General features: G+C 34.1%; 1 protein-coding gene across 1 annotated transcript; it reads right to left on the bottom strand.

Moving 5' to 3' along the window:
- Positions 1-579: 579 nt before the first annotated feature.
- Positions 580-25,077, bottom strand: LOC133174044 (amiloride-sensitive sodium channel subunit beta-like). The gene is made up of 12 exons (XM_061309085.1): positions 24,992-25,077; positions 13,450-13,633; positions 12,260-12,296; positions 11,569-11,710; positions 10,682-10,776; positions 10,112-10,290; positions 4,794-4,859; positions 3,459-3,561; positions 3,184-3,259; positions 2,850-2,960; positions 1,356-1,443; positions 580-759 (listed from the first exon to the last, which is right to left on the bottom strand). Exons 1-12 carry the CDS (start codon positions 25,075-25,077, stop codon positions 580-582), a joined length of 1,347 nt encoding a protein of 448 aa, XP_061165069.1.
- Positions 25,078-25,500: the final 423 nt, after the last annotated feature.

Below are 25,500 nucleotides of genomic sequence, written 5' to 3'. Positions count from 1 at the left end.
GTATGAATGTATAACCTCGGATTTTACTGGTATATATATATATATATATACGAGTAGTTATCGTTGGCAAAACATTTATTTAAAAGATTAACTTTAGCACAATAGAACATAAAGGTATTTCGCGGGGGGAGGGGGGGGGGCTCATAAAAACACAAAAAAAAACGCAATCCGAATTATTAACTTATAAAAGTGAGTATAGTAATGACTACTCAACATTTGTACTAATACGAATAATCTAATATTTATTCTGGTTAGTTTTTCCTAAGATGGTACATGTATTCAAAAACATATATTTTTACACACACATTACTTAAGAAAATTTTTTTTTCATTTTTAAAAAGTTTCTTAGATAATCAATTAAATCCAATCCTATTGAATATTTCAATAGTTTACATATTATGAGGAAGGGAGCTCTATATATCATTTTATCTTCCACTCTCATGATGAACAAAAAGACGTAAAATGATTTAATTCTGAAAATAATTTTTCAGACATTAAAGAGACTTTATTTTTTTTTTTTAAATTATTAAAGATGTCATGTGTACTAGGAAATACACAGTGAGACACAGAACTTCAGTATCAGGCAGTTATCTTTTTGAGATCTTTCTCCGACTCGGTCTCGGTCGCAGTCTTGTTTTTTCTTGCGAAGAATCCTACGACGATAAGAACTAGTAGTTCCACCACTTCCGCCAGACTTAGGACAGAAATCCCCGCCCACAGGCCCAGCTGACCACCGATGTCACTCAGGAAGTTTTCAAACTAAAAACATAAACCATGTACTGTGGAATTTATATAAAGATATGATGCAATAATTGGACACGTTTCATACACTGCTACAAAGTGGCTACATGGATTAAAAATTATTATTATTACAGGTATGCTAAATTTTTGCTCTTTTGATTAGAATAATTTCAATGACATAGCCGTAGGAGCCGTGCCTCCCCCCCCCCCCCCCCCCCAATAATTTTGCCGATATATAGAATACTATAGAAAACTTAGGTACTATATGCTCGTGCTCCATCAATAAAAACGTCTTATGACCTTCTTTTTTTTTTTTTGCTTGTCAGAGAATATTGGTAGTTGATAGTGCCCCCCCCCCCCCAAACTGAAATTGCTTCATACGGGCCTGAATGATCATGAATCTAAAGGAGAGGCATTTTAAATCAATGGTAAATAACTCTTAACAAATTTTTACATTTTGAGCTATTGAAAGCCACATCTTTACGCTTTATTTTGACCTATTCTCATGAATTCATCGAATAAATTTATAACAACTGCTGCATTCCTATTTGTATATCTCTATCAAATGATAAGATTTTAATGACGTATAGAGGACCTTTAGAAGCTGCGCCTACCGTGTAAGATTCCTCTTCCTCTATCACAGTTGTTGACAATGACGAGAAAAAGACATGAAGCTTCATATAACTTGAAGTGTCAAAGAAACTGAAAAAAAAGCAAACGAAAATCAAGGAAAGGAATTACCCGAGCTCACAGCCAGGCGGGGTTCATATTAAACACAGGCACCTGAGGTTTGGATGGTACAACCCCCAACCCCCTTCTGAGATTTTTTGGACACCATGATTTTATCAAAAATACATGGATTTCTAGCAGACAATACACGAATTCTTATTTCTGATATATCCTTTTCACTGTTTTTAATTTTAGAGATTGACACCTGAGAGGAGGTCATAATATTTCTTGGGTCCTAAGCTTACCGAGTACCTTTATAGTTCTTAGGTGTAGAAAAAATGCGTAAAGCTCATTTTCTCGTAAAATGAAAACTTTTCATAATAAATGCATTCTACCATTAGACTTGTTGCTGAAATTAGGTAAGTTTTTTTAAACTCCCGTAATTAATCGAAAATTCGATTAGTTTTTTGTCCTGTCTAGCTCGTTCGTCTGTCCGTCCGTCTCTCTGTCTAGCTGTTTCTCAGCAAAAAATTAACCTTGGTCATAACTTTTGAACAGTTGATGTTAGGAGTTTTCATATTTTGCATGTGTATTCCTTGTGACAAGACCTCCCCTTGCGTACCAACATTTACATTTACCTTTCGACCTTGACCTTGGAGTTTGATCTACTTTTGAAAAACTTTAACCTTGTGCAGAACTTTTAAAAAATTGGTGTTTGGATTGTCAAATTTCAGATGTGAATGTTTTGCGACAAGACCTTTTTTTTTGGGAGGGGGTACCTCTTGACCTTGGGGTTTAACTTACATTTGAACAACTTTAACACTGACCGTGAACTGCCATATGGGGGCATCAGTGTTTCACAACTCACCTTGCTCTGGAAATCACTTGTATCAATATAATTGTAGATGTATGTAAAAATTTAGACTTGTATCCAAGCTTTAATCCCTATAGTCAAATGGCCAGCTCATGCGCGGATCTACAGGAGGGGTCGGGGAAGGGGGATCCGGACCCCCCCCCCCGAAATTTGCAGTTATAAAATATATACTGAAGAAAATAAAAATGACTTTGGACCCCCCTCCCAAGAAAAAGTGGATCCCACGTTCACCACCACAAAATAGGTATTTTTCACGTTTGGGAAATGCATTTTACGGCTTTCATTTATTTATTTTTATTTATTTATTTATTTATTTATTTTTATTTTTTTTTATTTTTTTTCGCTCGTCGAGAAATTTTCTGGGTTTCAATACGTTTGGGAAAGGAATGTGGTTTTTTTTTCTTTTTGTTTGTCAAGACATTTTGGGTTTGGAAATTTTATTTTGGACTGGGGTGCCCCCCCCCCCTGGAAAAAATTCCTGGATCCGCGCCTGCAGCTTACTAGCGTATGATATTCACAGTGACGAAGAATTCTCTCTCTCTCTCACACACAGTGATACACTTACTTGTTTTGAGAAATATTTACTCCGCCCTCCTTGAGTTGTTGTTTAAGTATAGGAATATAAGACTCGATTGGCCATGTTGTCATTGATAGGGTCTTTTCATATATCAGTTCTCTGAAAATACCCAAGACATCTCTTAGAATGCGTCATAAAAAAACTGGTCATTAAGTTTAGATTATGTTTGTAAAAATTGATTTATCAGAAAGTGGATGAATTAAATTTAATTTTTCTTTCGATGTGTAAATAAAAGTATCGAAGTCAAGTTGACAAAACTACTCAATAACGGTCAGATTGAACACACCATTTAACAGGTATTTTATATTGTATTCATACTTACTTGCAAGGAATCTTGCAATGAGAGCACGTTGCAGAAATATCTAGGTGCGTGCGGACATACTCGTTGCTCTCAATTTCTAAAAAATAATGAGACAATAAACGAATTATACCTTAGATCACTTTCCCCAACCAGATTTTTTTTTAAAATCATGTAAATAAAAATTTTTAAAAAAATTACTCTTTCGTCCAAAAAAAAAAATAATTGGAAGAAAGCTCGCATAACAAAATCTTTATAAAGATTTATTTATTTATTGTAATGAATTTTTATCAGTTTACCTTTCAACGAGGAACACAGGGAGTGTTCACCTATAAAAGTATACTCGTGGGCACAACCACTCACCGTAGCAGCAGCAATCCCCACACAATACTCTATACATTCCTAGAGTAATATGTCAAAAAATCAGATCAACTTTACAGCAGATTTTTACTTAACTCCCCTTACCTCACCCCACCCCACCCCCATCGCACGAGGGGAGAGGGGGCTTGAGTTATCTAAAATGAAAGCTGGATCATTCGTTTACTTGATGTTTAGACAATAAAATTATATGCAGTACATGGATGCTTTTAACGAGGGGTGATCAAAAAGTTCGTGAACTAATCCAATTACTTCCATAAAAGAAATGAAATCATGTTTCAATGTGTATTATTTTTTAAGAAGTCCCCTCCAGTTTTAATGCACATCTGCCACCATTCTGCCAGTGCACGAAACACATGGTCCTGGCGGTCACGTGACATGTTCACAGCAGCAAAATGATTTTTCAGAATCTTATATTTATTACCACGCAGGTTATTATTTTTAACAAGAACAGTCCATTTGTCCAAAATGACCAAATCTCGATAATAGGATGGGTGGACAAGGATATCTTTTACTAGAATGAGCATGGTGACCATCACAACCCGTCTCTTCTGTCTTGGATTTTTTTAAAAATATGAATCAAGTATGGGCGCGTTCTCTCATAACTGAAAAGTTTAAAGTCGAAAGTTAATGATATTTTCGGGATTTAATAATTATTTTATTGCTAAGATATTCAACTATTTTTCTAACTGTAACTTGACGATCTTTTGTAACAAATTGTTCAAGTAAAGACACATCTCTTTCCCAGCATACTTTCAATGGGCACCAGAACAAACATCATTTTTAACTATCTCCCTTCCTTCACTAAAACAATCAATTCAATTAATGATTGAACTTCTTGCAAGTCCTTTGTCTTTATAAACCCTGTATAAATTATTATATTATACTTTCATAAAATAAGTTGAATCTGATTCGTCGAGAAACATTTGTTTAAAAAAACACTGTTACCCGCTGAATAATGAAGCCACGCCCTCCAACATAGCAACAGTCACTATTGCTTGACAACGGGTGATATTCAAAAAAATATTGCCTGCGCAGAATTTATGCACACAAGACTCACTGTAATTTGTATTTGTAGAAAACATTCAGCATAATATAATAAATATTGCATATATATATATATATATATATATATATATATATATATATATATATATATATATATATATATATATATATATATATATATATATATATATATATAAGTTTTTATAATTCAAATGATAGGCCATAAAAACACATTTTAAATTTTTTACCGCGACATCGTTGTTCAATCCATCTGCACATTTCCTTTCCGATCCTGGAATTCGAATGTTTTCCACCTGCAAAAAGGGGAATTATGAAATACAAGAGGACCAAGGGCCTCAACGGTCACCTGAGTATAATTCAACTCTGTAAAGGATCAATAGAAGTAAAACAAGAGGCCCAAGGGTCTTAACGGTCACCTGAGTATAATGTAACGATCCATAGATTAAAACAAAATATACTGATAAATAAAGCTATGTTGCCCAAAAGCAAGAGAAATAGCATAATCAGGGATCAGCAAAATATTAATTTTGTACTAAATAACAAATCATAAAGTCGATCTATTTATTGTACTTTCCCCCATTTGCCACGATCCTCATGCACACTAAACAAAACAATAGTTCTAGTGCACTATTAGTTAACAGTCGCCCGCGTGGCGCAGTGGTTAGGGCGAGTCGCGGAGTAAGGAGTTGATCCTTACGTCGCGGGTTCGAATCCCACTGTGGGACGTGGAGACCGGTCCTTCGGATGAGACCGTATTAGCCGAGGTCCCTTGTCGCAGTAGGTGCTGGCACGAAAAAGATTCCTCACTGCTCAATGGCCCTCAGTGCCGTGTATAGGTCGAAATTTGTAGCTCTCCACCGGCAAGTGGTGGCGTCTCCATATGAGTGAAAAATTCTCGAGAGAGACGTTAAACAATAAACAATCAAACAATATTAGTTAACACATTTCATTCCCCTCTCTTGGTCTTTAAAGATTATTTATTGTACAAAGATATGGTATTTTTGTCCCATTTTCATTTATCTATTATTTAAAAGTTTACCTGACCATTAAAACTATGAATGTACTTTTGTATTAAATCTTAAAAAATTTCTTGTATAATTCTGTTATTCAATTGACCTTATAAATTACATTATTTAAAGTGATTAACTTATATAGGTGAATAGCAAACGGGAATAACTTCTTTCGGCAGAAATTAATAAATTGACCAAAGAGTACAGATTTTCAAACTCTTGTAAAAACATCCCTGCTTAATACAACTTTAATACTCTATTTACCTCCTAGATGCCCAGGAGCAGAGAATTTAAGATGTTCAAAGAAATAATCCATTTTCAATATAGTAGTCATTCTCACAATGTCAAGGTTTTGTGATTTCGAAACTCCACACAAACCCTTGACATAATCGTTATTTAAAAGTTGGGCTAGAAAGCTACTATTTCATTTGTTCCTGGTTTAGAATCGACTGGAACCAATCAGAAAACAGGTTTTATTGTAGGTAAGTTTTGTAACCAAATATGTCCCTCTTTCAGTTTGTGCGGAGTTCCGAAATCGCAAAACCTTGACATTGTGAGGATGTATAGTAATATTCAATTATTCACGCATGATATGTTGCCCATTAGCAAGAGAAACAGATGATCAGAGATCAACAGAACAGTTAGTCCAGTACTCAGTAAGAAATCCTAAGTCCCTACTAGTATTTACTTGCCAATGCTAATGCACTATATTAATGGTGTCTGTTCTGGAGCACAGGGACTTGAGACAATATATAGTACCCTATTATACTATATACCCGATTTTGCTAAGATTGTCTCAGGTCCCTATGTTTTGGAGGGTAACCAGTTGAAATTGACACCCCAAGGAAAACCATTGTCAACCTCCGCTTATACTCATCGGTTGACATTGGTTTTCCTTGGGGTGCCAATTTCAACTTTTACCCTTCAAAACTGGCACAATTAATTTTATTATACTGAATGTCTATATTGATTTAGGGTGTCAGCAAAAAAATTCGTCGATCGTCTTTACGTTCACGTTTAGAAAGCTTTCAAATTCCCTGATTCTATTTTTCTCAATAAGAAGGCTTCGAAAAAGATTTACCGACCTTTTTATTGTTTGTCTGATACTCAAAGAGTCTTTATCAACTAAAGCACAGGAGTCGGCAGTTTTATCCATAAAGCAACGTAAACAACAACCAGTGAGCTTCGCGAGCGAAGCGATTGTCGAAGCGATTGTCGCTTCGCTCGCTACGCTCGCGAAGCTCACAGATTGTTGTTTACGTTGTTTTATGGATAAAACTGCCGACTCCTGTGCCTAAAGTTTCGTTATTTCTGCACTCGCAAGCATGTTTTGTCTGTCGTTTGTTGTTTTCAAGTAAGCTACATCGGATGCAAGGTTTTATTGACATCACGCACAACGGACGTTTTGAGAATTCTACGGTGAACCGTACGCGCATGATTTGCACGCATGTAATAATATACATTTATTGACTGGGTTCGAGGACAATATGCGTTTTGTCGGACCCAAGAACCAAACTGAGGCCGTTGGGCCGAAGGCAAACAGTTTGGTTCGAGGGGTCGACAAAACGCGTTTATCCGAGAACACAGTCAATAAATGTTTTGTTATACCTTTTACTTTTTATTTTGACATAACATGATGTAAATTTTGTTTACCCGCACTGCGGTCTAAACTTGGTCAGTTCTGTAAAGTTCTGTCAAACTCCAACGAATGCAAATGAGATACAGCTGACCCCGCCCACAATGTGACGTAAGCGGTCCAACATCTCATCGACAGGTCCAATATCTCGCTCTACTGTCAAACATCGATTTTTTTATGACCGCTCAGTAAAGTATTGGAAATGTTAGACTTTTTATAGGAAACAATTTTTAAAGGTATAACAGTTCGGATTGGTAACTGCGTTTAAACCAATCAGATTTTAGTATTTAACATGAAAGTATAATAATACCAAATATTATACTTTCATGTAAATTAGTTGAAACTGATTCGTCGAGAAACATTTGTTAAAAAACACTATTACCCCTGAATGATGAAGCCACGCACTCCAGCGTAGCAACAGTCAACATTGCTTGACGACGGGTGATATTTCAAAAAAAATTATAGTGACAGCGCAGAACCTTACGCGCAAGGTTCACTGTTAAATGTATTTGTATAAAACATTCAGTATAGTATAATAAATATAATAAATATTGCATGTAGTTGAGTGTAACATTGAAAATTTTCACCCATCGAAAACAAGGCTGCGCCTCGGTTGACAATGGTTTTCTTGGGTTGTACTAGGTTCTTCTCTGTGAAATATACATGAAGAGAATTGTTCATGTTACACATCCTACTGACAGACAAAGGCTGAATGGACAAGTTCAGGTAAAGTGAAGTTACACTCATAATAATTTGATTTTCAATGTTACACTCAACTACATCCAGTATTTTATATTGTTACTATCATCAGTATACAGACCAAAGAAAACAACATCGCTTAAGCACCCGCCTTTCACGCTGGTCTCTCTAGGTCTTTTAAGAACATTTAATGTACAAAGATATGGTATTTTTGTCTCATTATTATTTATCTATTATTTACAAGTCTACATGACCATTAAAAACTTTGGAAGTACTTTTTTGTATTATTCATTAAAAATTTTTGTGTAATTTTTGTTATTCAATTGATTTATCCGTTACATTATTTACAGTGATTAATTATCATAGGTGAATAGCAAAGAGGAATTTGAAATCAAAAGTTTTTACCAAGATCAATAACATCAAAATACGAATTTTCAACACTTTATACAACCAATCCCCTACGATAAATTAAAGTCTAGGCTTTTTGACATCACAGACATCTGCTTTTTCAATAAAAATGGAACTATAAATTTACTTACCTTGTCATTTGCAAAATTATTTTGTTAATTTAAACATTCTGAGTGTGCACACAAGTACTCTGAGATGCTTGAGTATCTGATTGACAATATCTATGTAGTTTTTGGAGATCAGGTCTTCCAACAATCTTTCGGAATTCCCATGGGTATCACTTAGTATGTTTGCCTAATACTCATGGGCATAGAAGAAGATTTTCAAAGAAATAATGTATTTTCATTACTTGATCAATAGAGCCCCATCCTAACTAACACCAGAACCCTGTACCAACGGGCCATGAATTTTACAATTTTAGAAGAGACACCCTTGCTCGTCAAAGCTATGTTTGCCTAATACCCGGAGATAGAGAAGAAGATTTTCAAACAAATAATGTATTTTCACTATAAAACACGTAAAATTGATGCAAAGCATCAAATCGGCCGCATGCAACTTTTAGCTTTTCAAAAAGTACATTCACAATTTGAAAAGCATCCATGCAAGGAAAGCACAAGATATTCAAAGCTGAAAGAGTGATCATTTTGATTTCAGACTGTCTTCAAAGAAAAATAAATAAATAAATATTCCTATAAATTTACATTCAGATCTCAAGATGAACCACGTGGTGATACCCTGGATCTGTGTCACGTGATAATGTCCATTATTTCTACAGAGTAGGCTATGCTGCTCGGCGCAGTGCCATTCGCAGTTTCAGCATATTCAAAACAATTTTTACTATTTGAACAACTTTTCAATTTTTATTCAGCAAGCACTTTTACCACTTCATTATTATTCGGAAAATCATAACGATTTGCTTCCATATCTTACACATTCCCATGTTGGGGAGAACCTATTTTAAAATCTTTGTATATAATCATGAATTATCAATTATCAGATGAGAAGTGATAATGAAATTGAATCATAATAACAACCATTACGACTTACTTTAAAGCAAGTTTTTAAAATATTTTACTCATGATTTTATATATGTTATCATTTAAGAATTATTTTACTGAACTTATAAAGAAATAACGTCTCATTTCCCCATGTGCACTTTCTAACACAACCACAAATAAATCGGCCGCTGCTGCGGCCGATAATGAATAGAGTTCAACCTTAACATTAGAACCCCTTCACCCAGGGGCCTTGAATTTCGCAATTTTGGAAGAGGCACCCTTGCTATGTACTTACTTTGTGTGCTTAATATACATGTACAGGGGGAAAGAAGATGATTTTCAAAGAATTAATACATTTTCACTGTATAATCATTAGAGCCCATCCTAACTCCCGAATTCCTGACCCTGGAGCCATGAATTTGACAATTTTGAAAGAACTCGTTGTTTGTTATAATCCTGTCAGAAGTTTAACTGCTTGATGTCCAGGAGTTAAGAAGATTTTTGAAAATTGTATTAATTTTGATTGTTTTAGTCCAACCAATCAGCTCCCCCCCCCCCCCAACCATGAAATTCACAATTTTGTCCCCTTCTGCTCATAGATGCTCTACACCAAAATTTGTTGAAATTGGTTCAGCGGTTTATGAAAAGAGGTTCAGAAATTTTCAAAAGACTATACGAATGAAGACTGATGGAACAGATAGCAATAGGTCACCTGAGTGACTCAGGTGACCTAAAAACGAGAGTTTCAAATTCAAGAGAGCGAAAGAGAGATGGGGAGAGAGAGAGAGATTTACATTTTTTAAAGCGATATAAGTTTCCACATTTGGGGACAGTAGAGTCCCCGTTCTTCTCATGCTTGGGATTTTATTTTCCAGATCTTTCTCATTTCGAGTGATGTCCATTATGACACCAGCAGACCCAGCGATGAAAGGAATATATTCCGTCTGCTCCAGATTTAAAGTCAGAGTCAAACCTAGATTATGTGAAGATGATAAGGATTTACATGTATTGTCAGTTAGTACATGCATACATGTATTTACATTGATGTCAGACATGGATAGTCGATCATGGGTGATTGACTTGCCTACCTGGGTCATTTACTGTATGCTGAAATAAAATTGCTTTTATCACTTAGTTTTCCCAAAAATGTTTGACATATGTTCATTCCTAATTTGTTACACACTTTCGGATGTCCCACGTTGACGTACTGGGGCTGTACTATGACCATACACGCTGTATTGAATGTGCAAAATTATTAACCTATCTGATGAAGGAGTTAATAAACCTCGGCTGTTTATCTTTATTTAAGTATCAAGCATGACATAGAAAATGGAATCATTGCTATCATGACTGGAGCCACATACCTCCCTGCGGACCAGGGGATACTACCATTTTTCTTTCCGAGGGAATGAACCTGTAGCATGTGCCGTAAAATTCATCTCTGTACGACGTCACATCACTGGAACAAAAAAAAACATAGTTTATCAATCTATATCGAACAAGATGTGTTTGTGAAACACTGATGCCCCCGTATGGCTGTTCATGACGTAGGTTAAAGTTTCTCGAATGCAAGTCACATTCCAAGATAAAGAGATCAAAAATGTCGGTACCCAGAGAAAGGTCTTGTCACAAAGAATACATCTCTGAAATATGAAAGCCTTAACACTAACTGTTCAAAAGTCATGGCCAAGGTTAAAGTTTTCCAAAAGTATGTCAAGTTCAAAGGTCAAGATCAAAGGGTCAAAATTGTTGGTATCAAAGGGAAATTCTTGTCACAAGGAATATACCTGTGAAATATAAAAGCCTTAGCTCCAACTATTCAAAACTTATGGCCAAGGTTCAAGTTTTCTTAAAAGTGGGTCAAACTCCAAGGTCAAGACCAAAAAGTAAAAAAAAAATTAAACTCAAGAAAAGGTGTTATCACAAGAAATACATATGTGAAGTATGAAAGCCCTAGCATTAACTGATCAAACGTTATGGCCAAGGTTATAGTTTTGTAACATTTTGACAAAAGTGGGTCAAACTCCATAGTCAAGGTCAAGAGTTTAAATATGTTGGTACCCAAAGAATAGTCTTGTCACAAGGAAAACACATGTGAAATATGAAAGCCATAGTTATAACCAATCAAAAGTCATGGGTAAGTTTAACGTGTTCGCGGACAAACAGACAGCTAGGCAGACGAACGGACAGGGCACAAACTGTATGCCCCCGAATCTTCTATTATGGGGGCATTAAAAATATAAACACTCACTTCAAGATGCAGGGCTTTCCTTGATATTCACACGATATGATAAATTCTGTCTTTTCTTGTGATTGTGCTTTCAAGTTTGACCAAGAAAGTTCCCCCATTCTTTGATAGAACATATTTCTAGCATCTGACGTAGACGCAATCCCTGAAATTGAACATTGAAAATGCTATTAAATTGTATTTTAATAATGTCAGATGGATTTCTTCTCATTATTAAATTGGAGAGACGTAAATGCAAAATATAAACGTAATACATTTAATACCTACACCAAGTAATTATAATTCGACATAATAACTCAATACCCTAGCTGCAGTGTGTCTTTATATCTGAACCATTATTATAAATATTCAATTTACGGTGCTCTTAGACGCTGGTCTCTTTCAGGCACGTGGCATTGTTTTGAATGTCAGGGGTGGAGTAAGGGAAAAATTGATAACTTTATTTTTTTAAAAAAACACAAAAAGAAGGAAAAACTTTAAAAACTCGAAAATCCCACTTCGTTTGGAGGGGGGGGGGGGTTAAAAAATTTTCGACAACAAAAATTTTGGATACATGAGCATCGATTTGACCAGCAACATAAAGTGGGGATAGGGGCGGACTTTCAAAATAAAAATTTCATACTAAATTAACAGAAAAAAACTTGTTCGAAAAAAATTTGGGGCATGCATCCCCTTCTATTAAGTACATACTCACCTAATAAGCCAGTCGCTGGGTATAATTTCAGGTATTTCTATAATAAATTTAAAGATATTGTTAAACGTGCTTGGACACAGATTTGAAGTTAATATTTTCTCAAATTTTCTGTATAATTCCATGACTTATATGTTGCTATAGCATTTCATACTAAAATATAATAAAAATCTTATTTCATCTCGAAGTTATTAAAACTTCGAATTTCTGGACGCGTTGGATTGACACATCCTTGCGCTTTCATATATTTTAATTTTATTCTTAATACTTAAGAGAAGTGGCGATTTTGTTGTGTATTAATGAAAAATATTAAAACTATAACCTAGAAAATTCAGAGTAGAAATGTTCGAAAGCAAAACTCACAGTATTGTAAGTCCGTGCTCAGTGGTGTGTGCAGAGTTTAACAATGGAACACGCCCGGTGAATCGTAAACCATTCACAATAACAGAGCTCGTGCCCTGTTTACAAAAACAGTTTACGTTCCACGGGTGTGTTCAATTTGTTTAACTCTGTACACATCACAGAGCACGGACTGACAATACTGGTGAGTTGGTTTTGAATTTTCTGGATTATAGATGTAACATTTTTCATTAATACATAACAAAATCGCTTCTTTTCTTAAATATTAAGGATAAAGTTAAAATTTATGTAAGTGCAAAGATGTGTTAATCAAACGAGTCCCGGAATTCGTAGTCCCAATAATTTCCAGATAAAATAAGTTTTTAATTATATTTTCGTGTGAAATGCTATTGCAATATATAAGATTTAAATAAGTTATATAAAGATATTTATATAAGATATAAAATTTGAGAAAATATTAAGTTCAAATCTGTGTCTAAGCACCTTTAATGAAAGATTGATACAGACTAACAGTTTTATAAAGGAATTTTTCTTAAGTATTACACTTGTATTCAAATCTATTATTTGATTTTTTTAATTGATAAAGGATTGATGATAAATGATTTATTCCTCCAATAAGTATACTTTTGTTAATTGTCGTTGCTTTTTTTTAAGAAAAGAATGAAAATATTTCAAAATATCAATGCTAGTGCAGATTCTAGGAAGGTTTTTTTTACACCAATTTCTGAAAACCAGAGAGAGAGAGAGAGAGAGAGAGCAAAAGAATTGAATGTAATTAACTTATCCATAGTATACATGTAAGTCTACACACAAAGACAGTTAACGGACCCAACCTCTACGATTGTTCCAAAATCCAGCATGTCAACTCCGGTTAGTGTAGCCGTTTCATTGATGATTTTGAAGAGTTTTTCATTTTCCAACATTTTTGAAAATTTCATAGGATTGAGATTACAGAAGGAAACCTTTGGAAAAGCAATTTTTCCATATTCATTTTTTATAATAGTATTAGTGGGTTCCCTGAAAAAGACACATAAATTGTTTGTGATAAATAAATTTAAAACAAATATTAACTCTGCAATTACAAAATTTTCAAAATCTATATACAAACGTCTTTTAGATTTTCTGTTTCACAGTAAACATAATTGCTGAAGTTTTAGAAAATCCACAATTAATTCTCCAAGGGAAACCTTAACCAACAGAATCTCTTCATTGTAAGTTCAGATATGCATAACATATTAAAAGTTTCCTAAAATAATTAAGAAATAGAGACGATTTATTTTATGTGAATTTTTAATAAAGCATACGTTTACTTGATAAAGAAGATGGGTGAACAAGGCGTGCAGAATGCCTATAGATTCCGATATTAATAAAATCATATTCAATTTATGAATTAAGTCTTTAAAATAAAGTTCTCATTATCGAAATTTATTAAATTATGATCAACAAAACTTTTCTGAGAAAAAAGATCTCGGAAAAAATTATTCTTTTATTTAAAAAATAAAATGGTATTCGTGGGATTCGAACCCCCTAAAAATAAAAATCCGGAGTTTCATATTGTATTGAGACCAACACGCTAACCACTACGTCACGCATCTCCTGACGAATAGCGGCATTTAAATCATGTTTGTGATATGACCCTTGACTTAATGGACTTCAAGTATTTCTCGGAAAGATGCGAATGCTTTGTCATAAAAGTGTACTTTTAAGGTATAGTGGGTCTTTGCTCCATGTTTTTGTAAACCAAAAAATGTATATTTTTATGCAAACTTTTAGGATCAACTTTCAAAAAAATGGAGCGAAGACCCACTCATATCGAAAAATTTTGTTAAAGTGTGAGAAAATTATCCTTTTTGTTCTCTTTAGTGTGTGTAAGCTATTTCGTAGGCAAATAATTTCAGTCTTTGTGAGATTTTTGTAAATTGTAGAGATTTAGCATAAAATATACTTTAATGTTAGATAAAATATCAAAGAAAATTTTTATATAATTGAGATTTTATTTTTCAATTCATGTTTGTCGCACTATAGGCACTTCGCCCGCCTTGTTCACCCATCTTCTTTCTTTCCATATTGCTTATTTCTACATTTTTGAAGTTAAGAATTTTTCTATTAACTGACATCTGCTATCATTTATATTACAAAATCTTAATGATGTTTACAAAATAAACTGAATTGAAAGACAGATAATAATTAGAATTCTTTTTTTTTTTTTTTTTTTTTATACAACATAGCCTAGTGATGATCAGGGCAAAAACTACCTCTGAAGTCTTTGTGAATCAAATAAATTCCATCAACAATTTTATTAAATGCAGGGGCAAGAATTACTTTTAAAAAAATTATTAATTGCAAAACAAAGGAAACAATGTGTACCAGGTAGTTTTCGCAATTGTCAAATTCTCGCATGACTTTAGTTAAAATAGCAAAAACTTAAATATTACAATCAAATTCCCTTTGCTTTGAAAATTGAAATGAGTCAAAAAAAATAAATAAATAAAATAACGGGGGAAAAAATTTAAATGCTTCATTTGAAGCAAAATCAACAAATTTGCCAGGCGCAGAAATAACTCAATACATATTTACAGTTTATGTCTTCGATACAATACCATGCTTAGAATGCTGTAACAAATATAGTTATTGATAACTGAATAAAGGTAAAACTTTAAAAATATCATCAAAGAACGACTTCCTTTTGATATAAAATCCATTAGATAGATAACAGTGACCTTTGTGTCCGTATAAGATTGAAATTAAATACATGTGTTATGAGAGGACAAGTTGAGTTCTGAGACTTGTGTCCTGTCCCAGTTGTTTGTTAGTCGTGGATATAGATCCACATGGAGAATATTCTCTAAAAGAACCATCGATATCAAAACATCTATTGTTATTTGCAAGTGTGTAGAAACTTGAATACGTAAAGCCTCAGACCCTAGGGCATTTCCATTTGCCGGGCGTCATTTCGTTAATTGCTAATTACTATTACATTTTAAGTTCCGGTTCAATTCATTAACCCAAACCAAAATATTGGTACATGGGGTACATTATATAACATATATACAAACTGGTCAGAGGTACATATACATTACAAACTAAGTAAATTAATTTATAGTGGATGACCTTTGGCATGCCAAAGTCTTTATTCACAAGTTGGCAGTTATTCACACTTGAGTAAAGGACTTTTTTCCAATATTTATTGGGGGGTGCAAGTGAAAATGGAGTTCAGATTCTATATAAAATTGCTTCCCATGAAATTCGTGATTAATTTCGACAAATATGTACATGTTAATAAATATTTCATGAATATTAATTATTGAAATTCCTCAAATATTTTTTGAAACATCCAAATATCCAAATGTGATTTATATCGTTTTGACGAATAAGAGCACGGCAATAAGTCCGTTGTGTCAAGTCTGTTTTCTGTGAAGGGCGTTGTCGTAGTCATCTCCCCTGCTTTTAAGTATGGCTTCGGCTAAACATTTGTCTTACAAGAATGATTTTCAAGTATGTTACTCAAAGTTAGGGAACATTTCCTTTAATGAATATTTCTGATTCAACATTTAGGCAAATTGCAATTTTAAATAACCTTACAATTTTTTTAAGAAGTGATACACAGCAATTATAATAATAAAAATATTTAAAAATAGCGATTGCAGAATTGATATATGTCAATCAGATGAAAACTTTTAATGACAATATCAAACTATTTAAGAAAATAAATTTGATAATAAGTATATACCAAATTAAAAAAAAACATTCAAACTGAAACATTGTACTTGTCAAATTGAAGTAAACATAAAAACACATTTCCTAGAATACAGCTGAAAACTTTTCAATGATAATTAAAAACTTACGATAAATATTGTTGGTACAGTGTATATGTTTGGAAGAGACAGTATCCAATGGAAACACAAAACAACATTAACCAACCAATTTTCTGTATAATGAATCGTCCACTTCCCATTCGACCTATACCATGCATAGACGTATATTCTGTGAATTCCTTGCATACTTTCGGGATGTGTTTCGGCATTTTGAAACCTGGAGAAATGATTATCCGTAGCGGATAATTTCTATATATACGTTTGCTCTCATTATATACAGCACCGGTTGCTGGTGTTGCTGATTTTCAAAAGGTTAAGTGTGTATTGATGAAATGAGACAAATTTTCACTCGGGGGTAAAATTTTAAATCCACTATTTCTGACAAGTGGGGGTTTTGTCCTTACATACACAAAACAACAAAGCATGGAACACCTAATACAAATGCCGTATTTAACACAATTCTCCATTATCTATTGACAAATAGCGAAGTTCTTTTCATTAAATATGAAACAAAGAATTACTTGTCATTGAAAATTCAATTATTTCAGCAGTAAAAATTCCCATAAGGCATATGATTTCCTCTCTCTGCAATACCTGTCAACCAAGAACATTCATAATTGATTGTCAGTGTTATTGAACTTTTAATGAACTTATATATGACAGTTTTACATACTACACCTGATTTTGGCATCATTCTTAGTAATTCCATAAGGATTTTCAAAACATTTTTATCTACTTCTTGTATTATGTGGCGTATTGAAAAAAAAAGAAAATAGGTGGAATTACTAAATTATATATATATATATATATATATATATATATATATATATATATATATATATATATATATATATATATATATATATATATATATATATATATATATATATATATATATATATATATATAATTTTGAGCGTTTTGATTTATCAATTGGAAATTCCAGGTAGTATAATCCATATTTCTTTTTAAATTGACTGTAGAATAATAATTTTTTAGGTTCGAAGAATTTAAATGTTCTGAAGTTGGATATGGACATTTTTATTATACTCAGTAGAAACTCTTCAAATAGCTGCTAAATGTACTATCAATTATATCTAATGGTGAACGTTTTAGTCGATGTTTTAATTTTTCAATCTGTCCCTGCCAATTTGCTTTCACAGACATCAGCTATAAGAATTTTATTTTTAATTTCATTTCGTTATTATAACTCTTTAGTCTCTTGTAAGATTTAAACATAGAGATGGAATGTTTCTAGCTCATATATTTAATTAATGGCTCAATTTAAAAAAAATTTATAGACGCAAAATGTCATTTTAAATATGAGATGCTGTATTTTCTCAAAAGGTAGTTGATCACAATTATTATTATCATTATTAATATTATAGTCTGAAATCCATATTATCTCAAAACCATACAAAATGATAGGCTCAGTAAGCGTAAAATAGTTTTAGGAGAGATTTTTAAAGGGTAAAGAAGGTTTCATCGCATTAAAAGCTTTTCTTGTAGGGTTAGTTAGCTGTTCAGCTGCATATTTAAGTTTACCAATGTAAAACTAAATTCGTGCCATGCAAATACTTATATTCATGTACAAAATAACTTATAACAGAAACAATGTTGAGCCATGTCAATTGTATTGCTTGAAGAAAAAAATCATTGCGTTATGTTCATCAAGGTAACAGTCAATTTTGAGTTCATGCGGTATTCTGAAAGACATGCAGTCTATTGTGTTGGAGACCTTCTTTTGAAAGGAGAATTAAATCATCTGCAGAGAAGAAATAAATAACTTTAATATTTTGTAGCTCTTGTAGGTTTTTGTTATTCTTCACAAGTTGCAACTGCCAAGTAGAAATTGTCAACAAATATATTCAAAAGCATTGTCTTCTTGCTTAAGATTTTCGAGTCAGGTCAATTTGGACAATTTTAATTCTTTTTTTCTATTTGCTTGTCAAAGTTTTCAGGTAATTTGTCAATAACACCCCCCTTTTTTAAACGATGCTACGTGCCTGGTTAAGAGTATTTAATCAGTTTCCGTTTTTGATCTCGCTGAACGGTACCTTGGTAATAAAATCCCGCCTTGCAATACAATCGGATATAAAATCAAGCACAAAAAGTCATGTATTTTTAAAAAAGACATTTCTTTTAGATCATCTAAAACGTATTAAAAGGATATTTATTAAAATGGATTTATTTATATGATCAACGAATTATTTGTATAACAGTAAGTTTGTAAAGGCTCTTGAGACATGCATGGATTTCTTGTCTACATGTATCTCATTAAAAGTTATTATCAGGAAATTAATTAAGAAAAATTGCCTTTCAGTGCATGCGTTTTTTCCCCCAAAACATTACATCAAGATAATTCATTTTCGGCAGACAACTGTAAATTCTGCACGGTATACGTTACGTTTGTAGGCGTTATCATATAGTCTTCGGAAAGACGATCAATTTATCATTTCGATTTTAAAAATGTTTTTCTTGAATTTTGTATATTTGAATATTGAAGCTGTAAACACACACAACTCATATACTTCTATAAAACACTGACGAATATTATATAAAGATAGTTTTGTACACTTACTAAACTCTACCAAAAAAAAAATTACTCCAGAATACCGACGCAAAATGTACTTGCTTAATGTAGGGTGGTGCATGTATAAATTAAAGCAGAATTTATTTACTTTATTGAATTTTCTTTGAATATATTGAAGGCTCTTACCAATTATTTCAATTAACAATTTTGACATCTCTAATTCAAATGGGTATGAAAATGAACCCTGAAATATAACCTCCAAATAGTAACATACAACAGCTTAAGTATATGTAATAAGAACTATGTTAATTAAGCGTGTGAATTGTTTCAAAAAAGAGTAAATATGATTAAATACAACTGATAAGTTGTTGAATGGAAATTTGATAGACCAGACACATAGTTCCCGTGGGAGGCCTTTTTATGAGAAGAGCAGTTGCTGTTAATTTGTTGAGCCATGCAACTGCCCCTCCCCCGCACACATACTTTTTGTTGCAGTACGGTCGAGTAGTATAAGCATCCTGGTTGAGGAGGTGCACTTTTGACAGGGTCAGGTTTATTCAGTATGTAACTGTCCAGATATTTCTTGACAACAGCGGCTTTTCTCGAAAAAAAATTAAGGCATTCTATAGGAGAATCTTCCCACCCACTTCAATTGTTATTACTGTTTTTTTCTACCTGAGCCATGACCAGAAAAACACGTCTGACTCCTTCGGATTGCACATTATGAATGACCAGTTTTAAAACAGTCTGACTAAAGCCAGCCCCTACTATTTCACTTCGTTCGATCAAAGTGAAATAGTAGGGGCTGACTTTAGTCAGACTGACAAGTGTGGAGACTTAAAAAAATCTGATTCCCACAACCGTGGAGGAAGTGATGAAACCTATAAGAATAGGAAAGAGCTTCCCGCTAAACCTGAGAAGAAGCTACTGAAAACGCAGAAGGACTGAAAAGATTATTTTTATAGAATGTTGTTCTTTTGTTATTACAACCTATGTTGTTAAAACTCATTGTTTTGTTATATAAACTCATTAAAATGATTAATGAATGTAGAAAAAACAAAATAGGTCTTATTCTTTATTTCTCTGTATGTGTAGCTTTTGATGTGTCAATGAAATATGAAGATAAGTAACAGTATTCAATGTCAAAAGTCCAATAAAACAATATGTTGATGTTGAACAAACTTGGAGCAGAGCAAACACGGACCTCAAAATTTAGAGGTGGGATCAGATGCCATATCCGCATGTAGGAGTGAGCATCCCCTGCCGACTGGTCACACCCGCCGTGTGCTCCTTGTCATGAAAAAAAAAAAAGACGTTAGTCAGCATTTGACTCAGTGATAGGTTGTATTTGCTGACAAGGTCATTGTATTGTCCATAACACTTGCGAAATGATGACTTCAACCGAGACTGTTGACATCCTTGTTTCATCAACTTGTTTGTCAATAGATTGTCCCGTTTTAGAAATTGTTCATATGCAGAGCATGCTCTTGCACATCGAATGAAACAAGTCAAAAATGACGTCAAAAAGCTGACTAGCCCATGCCACGTATGACGTCACAATGCATAGTTGCTTTGTATAGTTGAATCCACACTTTTCAAAGTTATGTCCCTTGGCCACGATGTTTTGGGGAAAACCCATGGAATATCCTCACAGTATTTGTAGCTTTCTGGTTTGTAACTTTGTCATTTGACTGGGAAAAAACTCTGCACCTTGTATATTGATTGCCCCATGATGGGGCTATCCACAAATAGAAAAAATAGACTTTGTGGATTTATCTGAACAAAATGTTTGGTAGCATTAAACGTTTCTTTCCCTTTTGGTTGACCCCGCAAAAGGACATAACTTTTTGTGTATTCACTTAGTGCTTCCAGAATTTTTCCACACGACGTATCCTGAGTCCCTCCTCCCCGGGGTATGCACGCGCTGCAGACTAATTTTTCTCTCCTTTGCTTTCAATACTCTGAATTTTTCCAGATTGCCTTCCCTATATATGGCAGTAAAAGTCAAAAGTGCACTCAGTTGACCTCCCTAACCAGGTGTCGAACCCTTTGTTGTAATCAATATTTTTTTCTGCCCAAAATGAGAATGGACCCCTCCTCCCCACCCACCCCCCATTCTAAATCAAGAATTTGGGTTTTGTAAACTACCGCCTATCACCATGATTACCCCCGCTTCCAATTTCTTCATTTTCCTGAAGAAAGTGTTTTTTGTCTTTTTCATTTTTTATTAGCCTAATTTATTGAATTTTTTTGGCTTGCACATTAGTACTCATTTCTGGCTCCCCTTTGAACACTTTGAAAAACGATTACTTTATACGTGCCATTGGACAGATGAAGGAAGACACAACCCATAATACTTTGGATTGTTCAAGGGAATTGCTTAACATCCACTTAGATTTGCTCATATTCATTTTCTTAAAAGGTTTGGGGGTGGGTAACACTGTCAGTTTTCGCATGGTAACGTAGTCCTGAGTGTTCCAACATTCTACAAAGGGCGTGGGACATGGGGGGGGGGGGCTGTATGAGAATATTCCCATGTACAGATTTGTGCCAAAAGTGAAGATAAATTTATTTTTTTCTCGTACCATTCATTGAAAACAACATTTTATAAAATCACAGGAATGACAACATTTCTTGACAGATTTTACCACAAATTTCTCGATTATCCAAGAAATTGTTATATTTGATAAGAACAATACGTTTTATCTTATCAGCATCGATATTTAAAAGGTAAAAAAAAATATTGTAATTTGAGTGCGACATGAAAATTTAAGTCATGTACACACAATGAATTATATAGTCAACATTGATCTTGAATTTTAGAACTGCATGATGTAAGTGATGATCAAACTATCTTTTTTCTAAAAACTTAATAGTAATGATGTTTTAGAAAAAGATAACTACACATTTTCTGGTTTAAGTACTGAAATTAAATAATGAAATTGGAGAAAAATTGACCATTTAACTATATGTGGTTTTCAATAAAATATATGGAGAAAAAATAAAATTATCTTCACTTTTGGCACAGATCTGTATATTATTTGCAAAATAATCTTCTAAGAAAAAAATGTGGGCGGCACTCCCCCCCCCCCCCCCTTAATTGCGTACTACGGGCCTGGTTGTTCAGATTAGTCGATACCTTTCTATAACTTTCATAATCTCATCTCTCTCAAAATTTTCCGGAAATATTAATGTTGTACCATTAAATCCCAAAACGGTTTGGTGATCAAGATTTTAATCAACGTTTTCTAAACGTAGAAAACTGAAAAGGAAAAAAGACTGTTCTTGTTTACTTTACTGAAATTTTGCAGGTATGTGTATTTTATGTATAACTCAGTGTAATTTTTGGAAATTTTAAGAAATTACACATGTACCTTGCGAAATTTTTGTGCAAAATATAGCTACAATATAGTATGTGAGTTGTGTATTATTGCATGCGTCTTGGTATTATAATGATATCCAGCAGGTGGTTTATATTTTGTGTATTATGTGTTTTTAGCTCACCTGAGCCGAAGGCTCAAGTGAGCTTTTCTGATCACATTTTGTCTGTAGTCCGTCTGTCCGTCTGTCCGTCTGTCTGTCCGTCTGTAAACTTTTCACAATTTCGACTTCTTCTCAAGAACCACTGGGCCAATTTCAATCAAACTTGCCACAAAGTATCCTTGGGTAAAGGGGATTCAAGTTTGTTCAAATGAAGGGCCACGCCCTCTTCCAAGGGGAGATAATTAAGAATTCGTAAAAAATTAATGGCATCATTAAAAAAGCTTCTTCTCAAGAACCACTGTGCTTGAAAACATGAAACTTATGTGGAAGCATCCTCAGGTAGTGTAGATTCAAGTTTGTTCAAATCATGACCCCCGGGGGTAGGGTGGGGCCACAATGGGCGATCAAAGTTTTACATAGGAAATATACAGGAAAAATCTTTAAAAATCTTCTTCTCAAGAACAGCAAAGCCATACTTGGTCATATTTATATGGTAGCATCCTCAGATAGTGTACATTCAAGTTTGTTCAAATCATGACCCCCGGGGGTCGGGTGGGGCCACAATGGGTGATCAAAGTTTTACATAGGAATATATAGGAAAAATCTTCAAAAATCTTCTTCTCAAGAACAGCAAAGCCATGATTGGTCATATTTACTTGGAAGCATCCTCAGGTAGTGTAGATTCAAGTTTGTTCAAATCATGACCCCCGGTGGTAGGGTGGGGCCACAATGGGCGATCAAAGTTTTACATAGGAATATATAGGAAAAATCTTTAAAAATCTTCTTCTCAAGAACAGCAAAGCCATGATTGGTCATATTTACATGGAAGCATCCTCAGGTTGTGTAGATTCAAATTTGTTCAAATCATGACCCCCGGGGGTCGGGTGGGGCCACAATGGGCGATCAAAGTTTTACATAGGAATATATAGGAAAAATCTTTAAAAATCTTCTTCTCAAGAACAACAAAGCCATCATTGGTCATATTTGTATGGTAGCATCCTCAGATAGTGTAGATTCAAGTTTGTTCAACTCATGACCCCCGGGGGTCGGGTGGGACCACAATGGGCGATCAAAGTTTTACATAGGAATATATAGGAAAAATCTTTAAAAATCTTCTTCTCAAGAACAGCAAAGCCATGATTGCTCATATTTACATGGAAGCATCCTCAGGTAGTGTACATTCAAATTTGTTCAACTCATGACCCCCGGGGGTCGGGTGGGGCCACAATGGGCGATCAAAGTTTTACATAGGAACACATAGTAAAAATCTTCTTCTCAAGAACAGCAAAGCCATGATTGGTCATATTTATATGGTAGCATCCTCAGATAGTGTACATTCAAATTTGTTCAAATCATGACCCCCGGGGGTCGGGTGGGGCCACAATGGGCGATCAAAGTTTTACATAGGAACACATAGTAAAAATTCTATAAAAAAAAAAAAAAACAATTTATTAAGAATAGCAAAGCCATGATTGGTCATATTTATATGGTAGCATTCTCAGATAGTGTACATACAAATGTGCTCGAATCATGACCCCCGGGAGTCGGGTGGGGCCACAATGGGCCATCAAAGTTTTACATTGGAACACATAGTAAAAATCTTTTAAAAAAACTATTTGTTAAGAATAGCAAAGCCATGATTGGTCATATTTATATGGAAGCATTCTTAGATAGTGTACATTCAAGTTTGTTCAAACATGACCCCTGTGGGTCGGGTGGGGCCACAATGGGTGATCAAAGTTTTACATAGGAATACATAGGTTAAATCTTTAAAAATCTTCTACTCAAGAACAGCAAAGCCATGATTGGTCATATTTAAATGGAAGCATCCTCAGATAATGTAGATTCAAATTTGTTCAATTCCTGACACCCCCCCCCCCCAACCACTTTTATATTTAAACTTTTCAACCTTTCAAGATTGAAGTGATTTCTGCTTTTTCCTAGCCATAGTGCTCAGGTGAGCGATGTGGCCCCTGGGCCTCTTGTTAATGGTGTGTCTGAATACACTCATTAAAATAAAATAAAAAAGTCACTAAAATTAGCACGTTTTAAAAATATATTACTGTATATGAAAAGAGTGAAAGTATGACACTTGCCGTCTTGGATTTCAGGGGGTGCCTCAGTTCACGCTTGATTTTTATTTCCATTTCATTGTGAAATAAAATTGTAAATTCAGATTTAAAAAATGTTATCTAATAGATTTGAATTACACAAGGCCTCCCATGTCAATTTCAATAGTCCCCAACCACTGACGTCAAACGCAAAGACATCTGCACGAGAATTACATGCGTATTAGGCCTCCTTAGCTCCTGACCTTTCGCTTGGCGAAATTTACATTCCAGTAGAATTATCAAGAAATCAACTCAGCTAACTTTCAAAGAGTTATCACAGAGAAAACAAATAGAAATGGAAATATTAGTCTATATCTACACTTTTCCTACCAGTGTCAGATGAGATCTAGCTTCAAAAATAATTAAATAAAACCCAACAACCATCTGCTGATTTGAACTTGGTGTATAAAACATGCAGTAAACCAAAACATACTTGATACCTAGCACTAATATTGGTGGGGATTTGGCTTGGCTAAATATTTGGTCTGACGCCTCCACCAAATCTCCTTCATAATTCATGTCTGGAAATTACAACTAAATGACTTAATTGAAGTGAACGACAATGTTGCCTAGGTGAATAATTCCTGCTATAGCCGACTGAAGTTGGGGCTGAATTTCCAGAAGTGAATTATGAAGGTCTGTCCCGAGATTCGGTGGAGGCGTCAGACCAAATATCTAGCCAAGCCAAATCTCAACCGAGATTAACCTACCACTGAATCTGAAAGCAACAGAAGTGATGAATTCTAACTAAGATGTTGAGGCATCCGGGAACTACACAGAAAGTCTAGAGAGGTCAGAAACCGCACTAAAACTGTTGATGACAGAAATTTATAAACTTTGTCACTTTCAGTCTGTGAAAGTTTCAATGGTTAAGTTGATCTGTATCGAAAGTTATTTCCCAGTTTTGATTATTTACTATAGATAAAAAATTACAAGTGTGTG

Source organism: Saccostrea echinata, unplaced genomic scaffold, assembly GCF_033153115.1.
Source record: "Saccostrea echinata isolate AGI-Se365-2 ecotype Australia unplaced genomic scaffold, CSIRO_AGI_Sech_v1 ptg000057l, whole genome shotgun sequence".
NCBI lineage: Eukaryota > Metazoa > Mollusca > Bivalvia > Ostreida > Ostreidae > Saccostrea > Saccostrea echinata.
The sequence above is the reverse complement of the archived record's forward strand: the minus strand, read 5'-3'. Positions and strand labels throughout refer to the sequence as shown.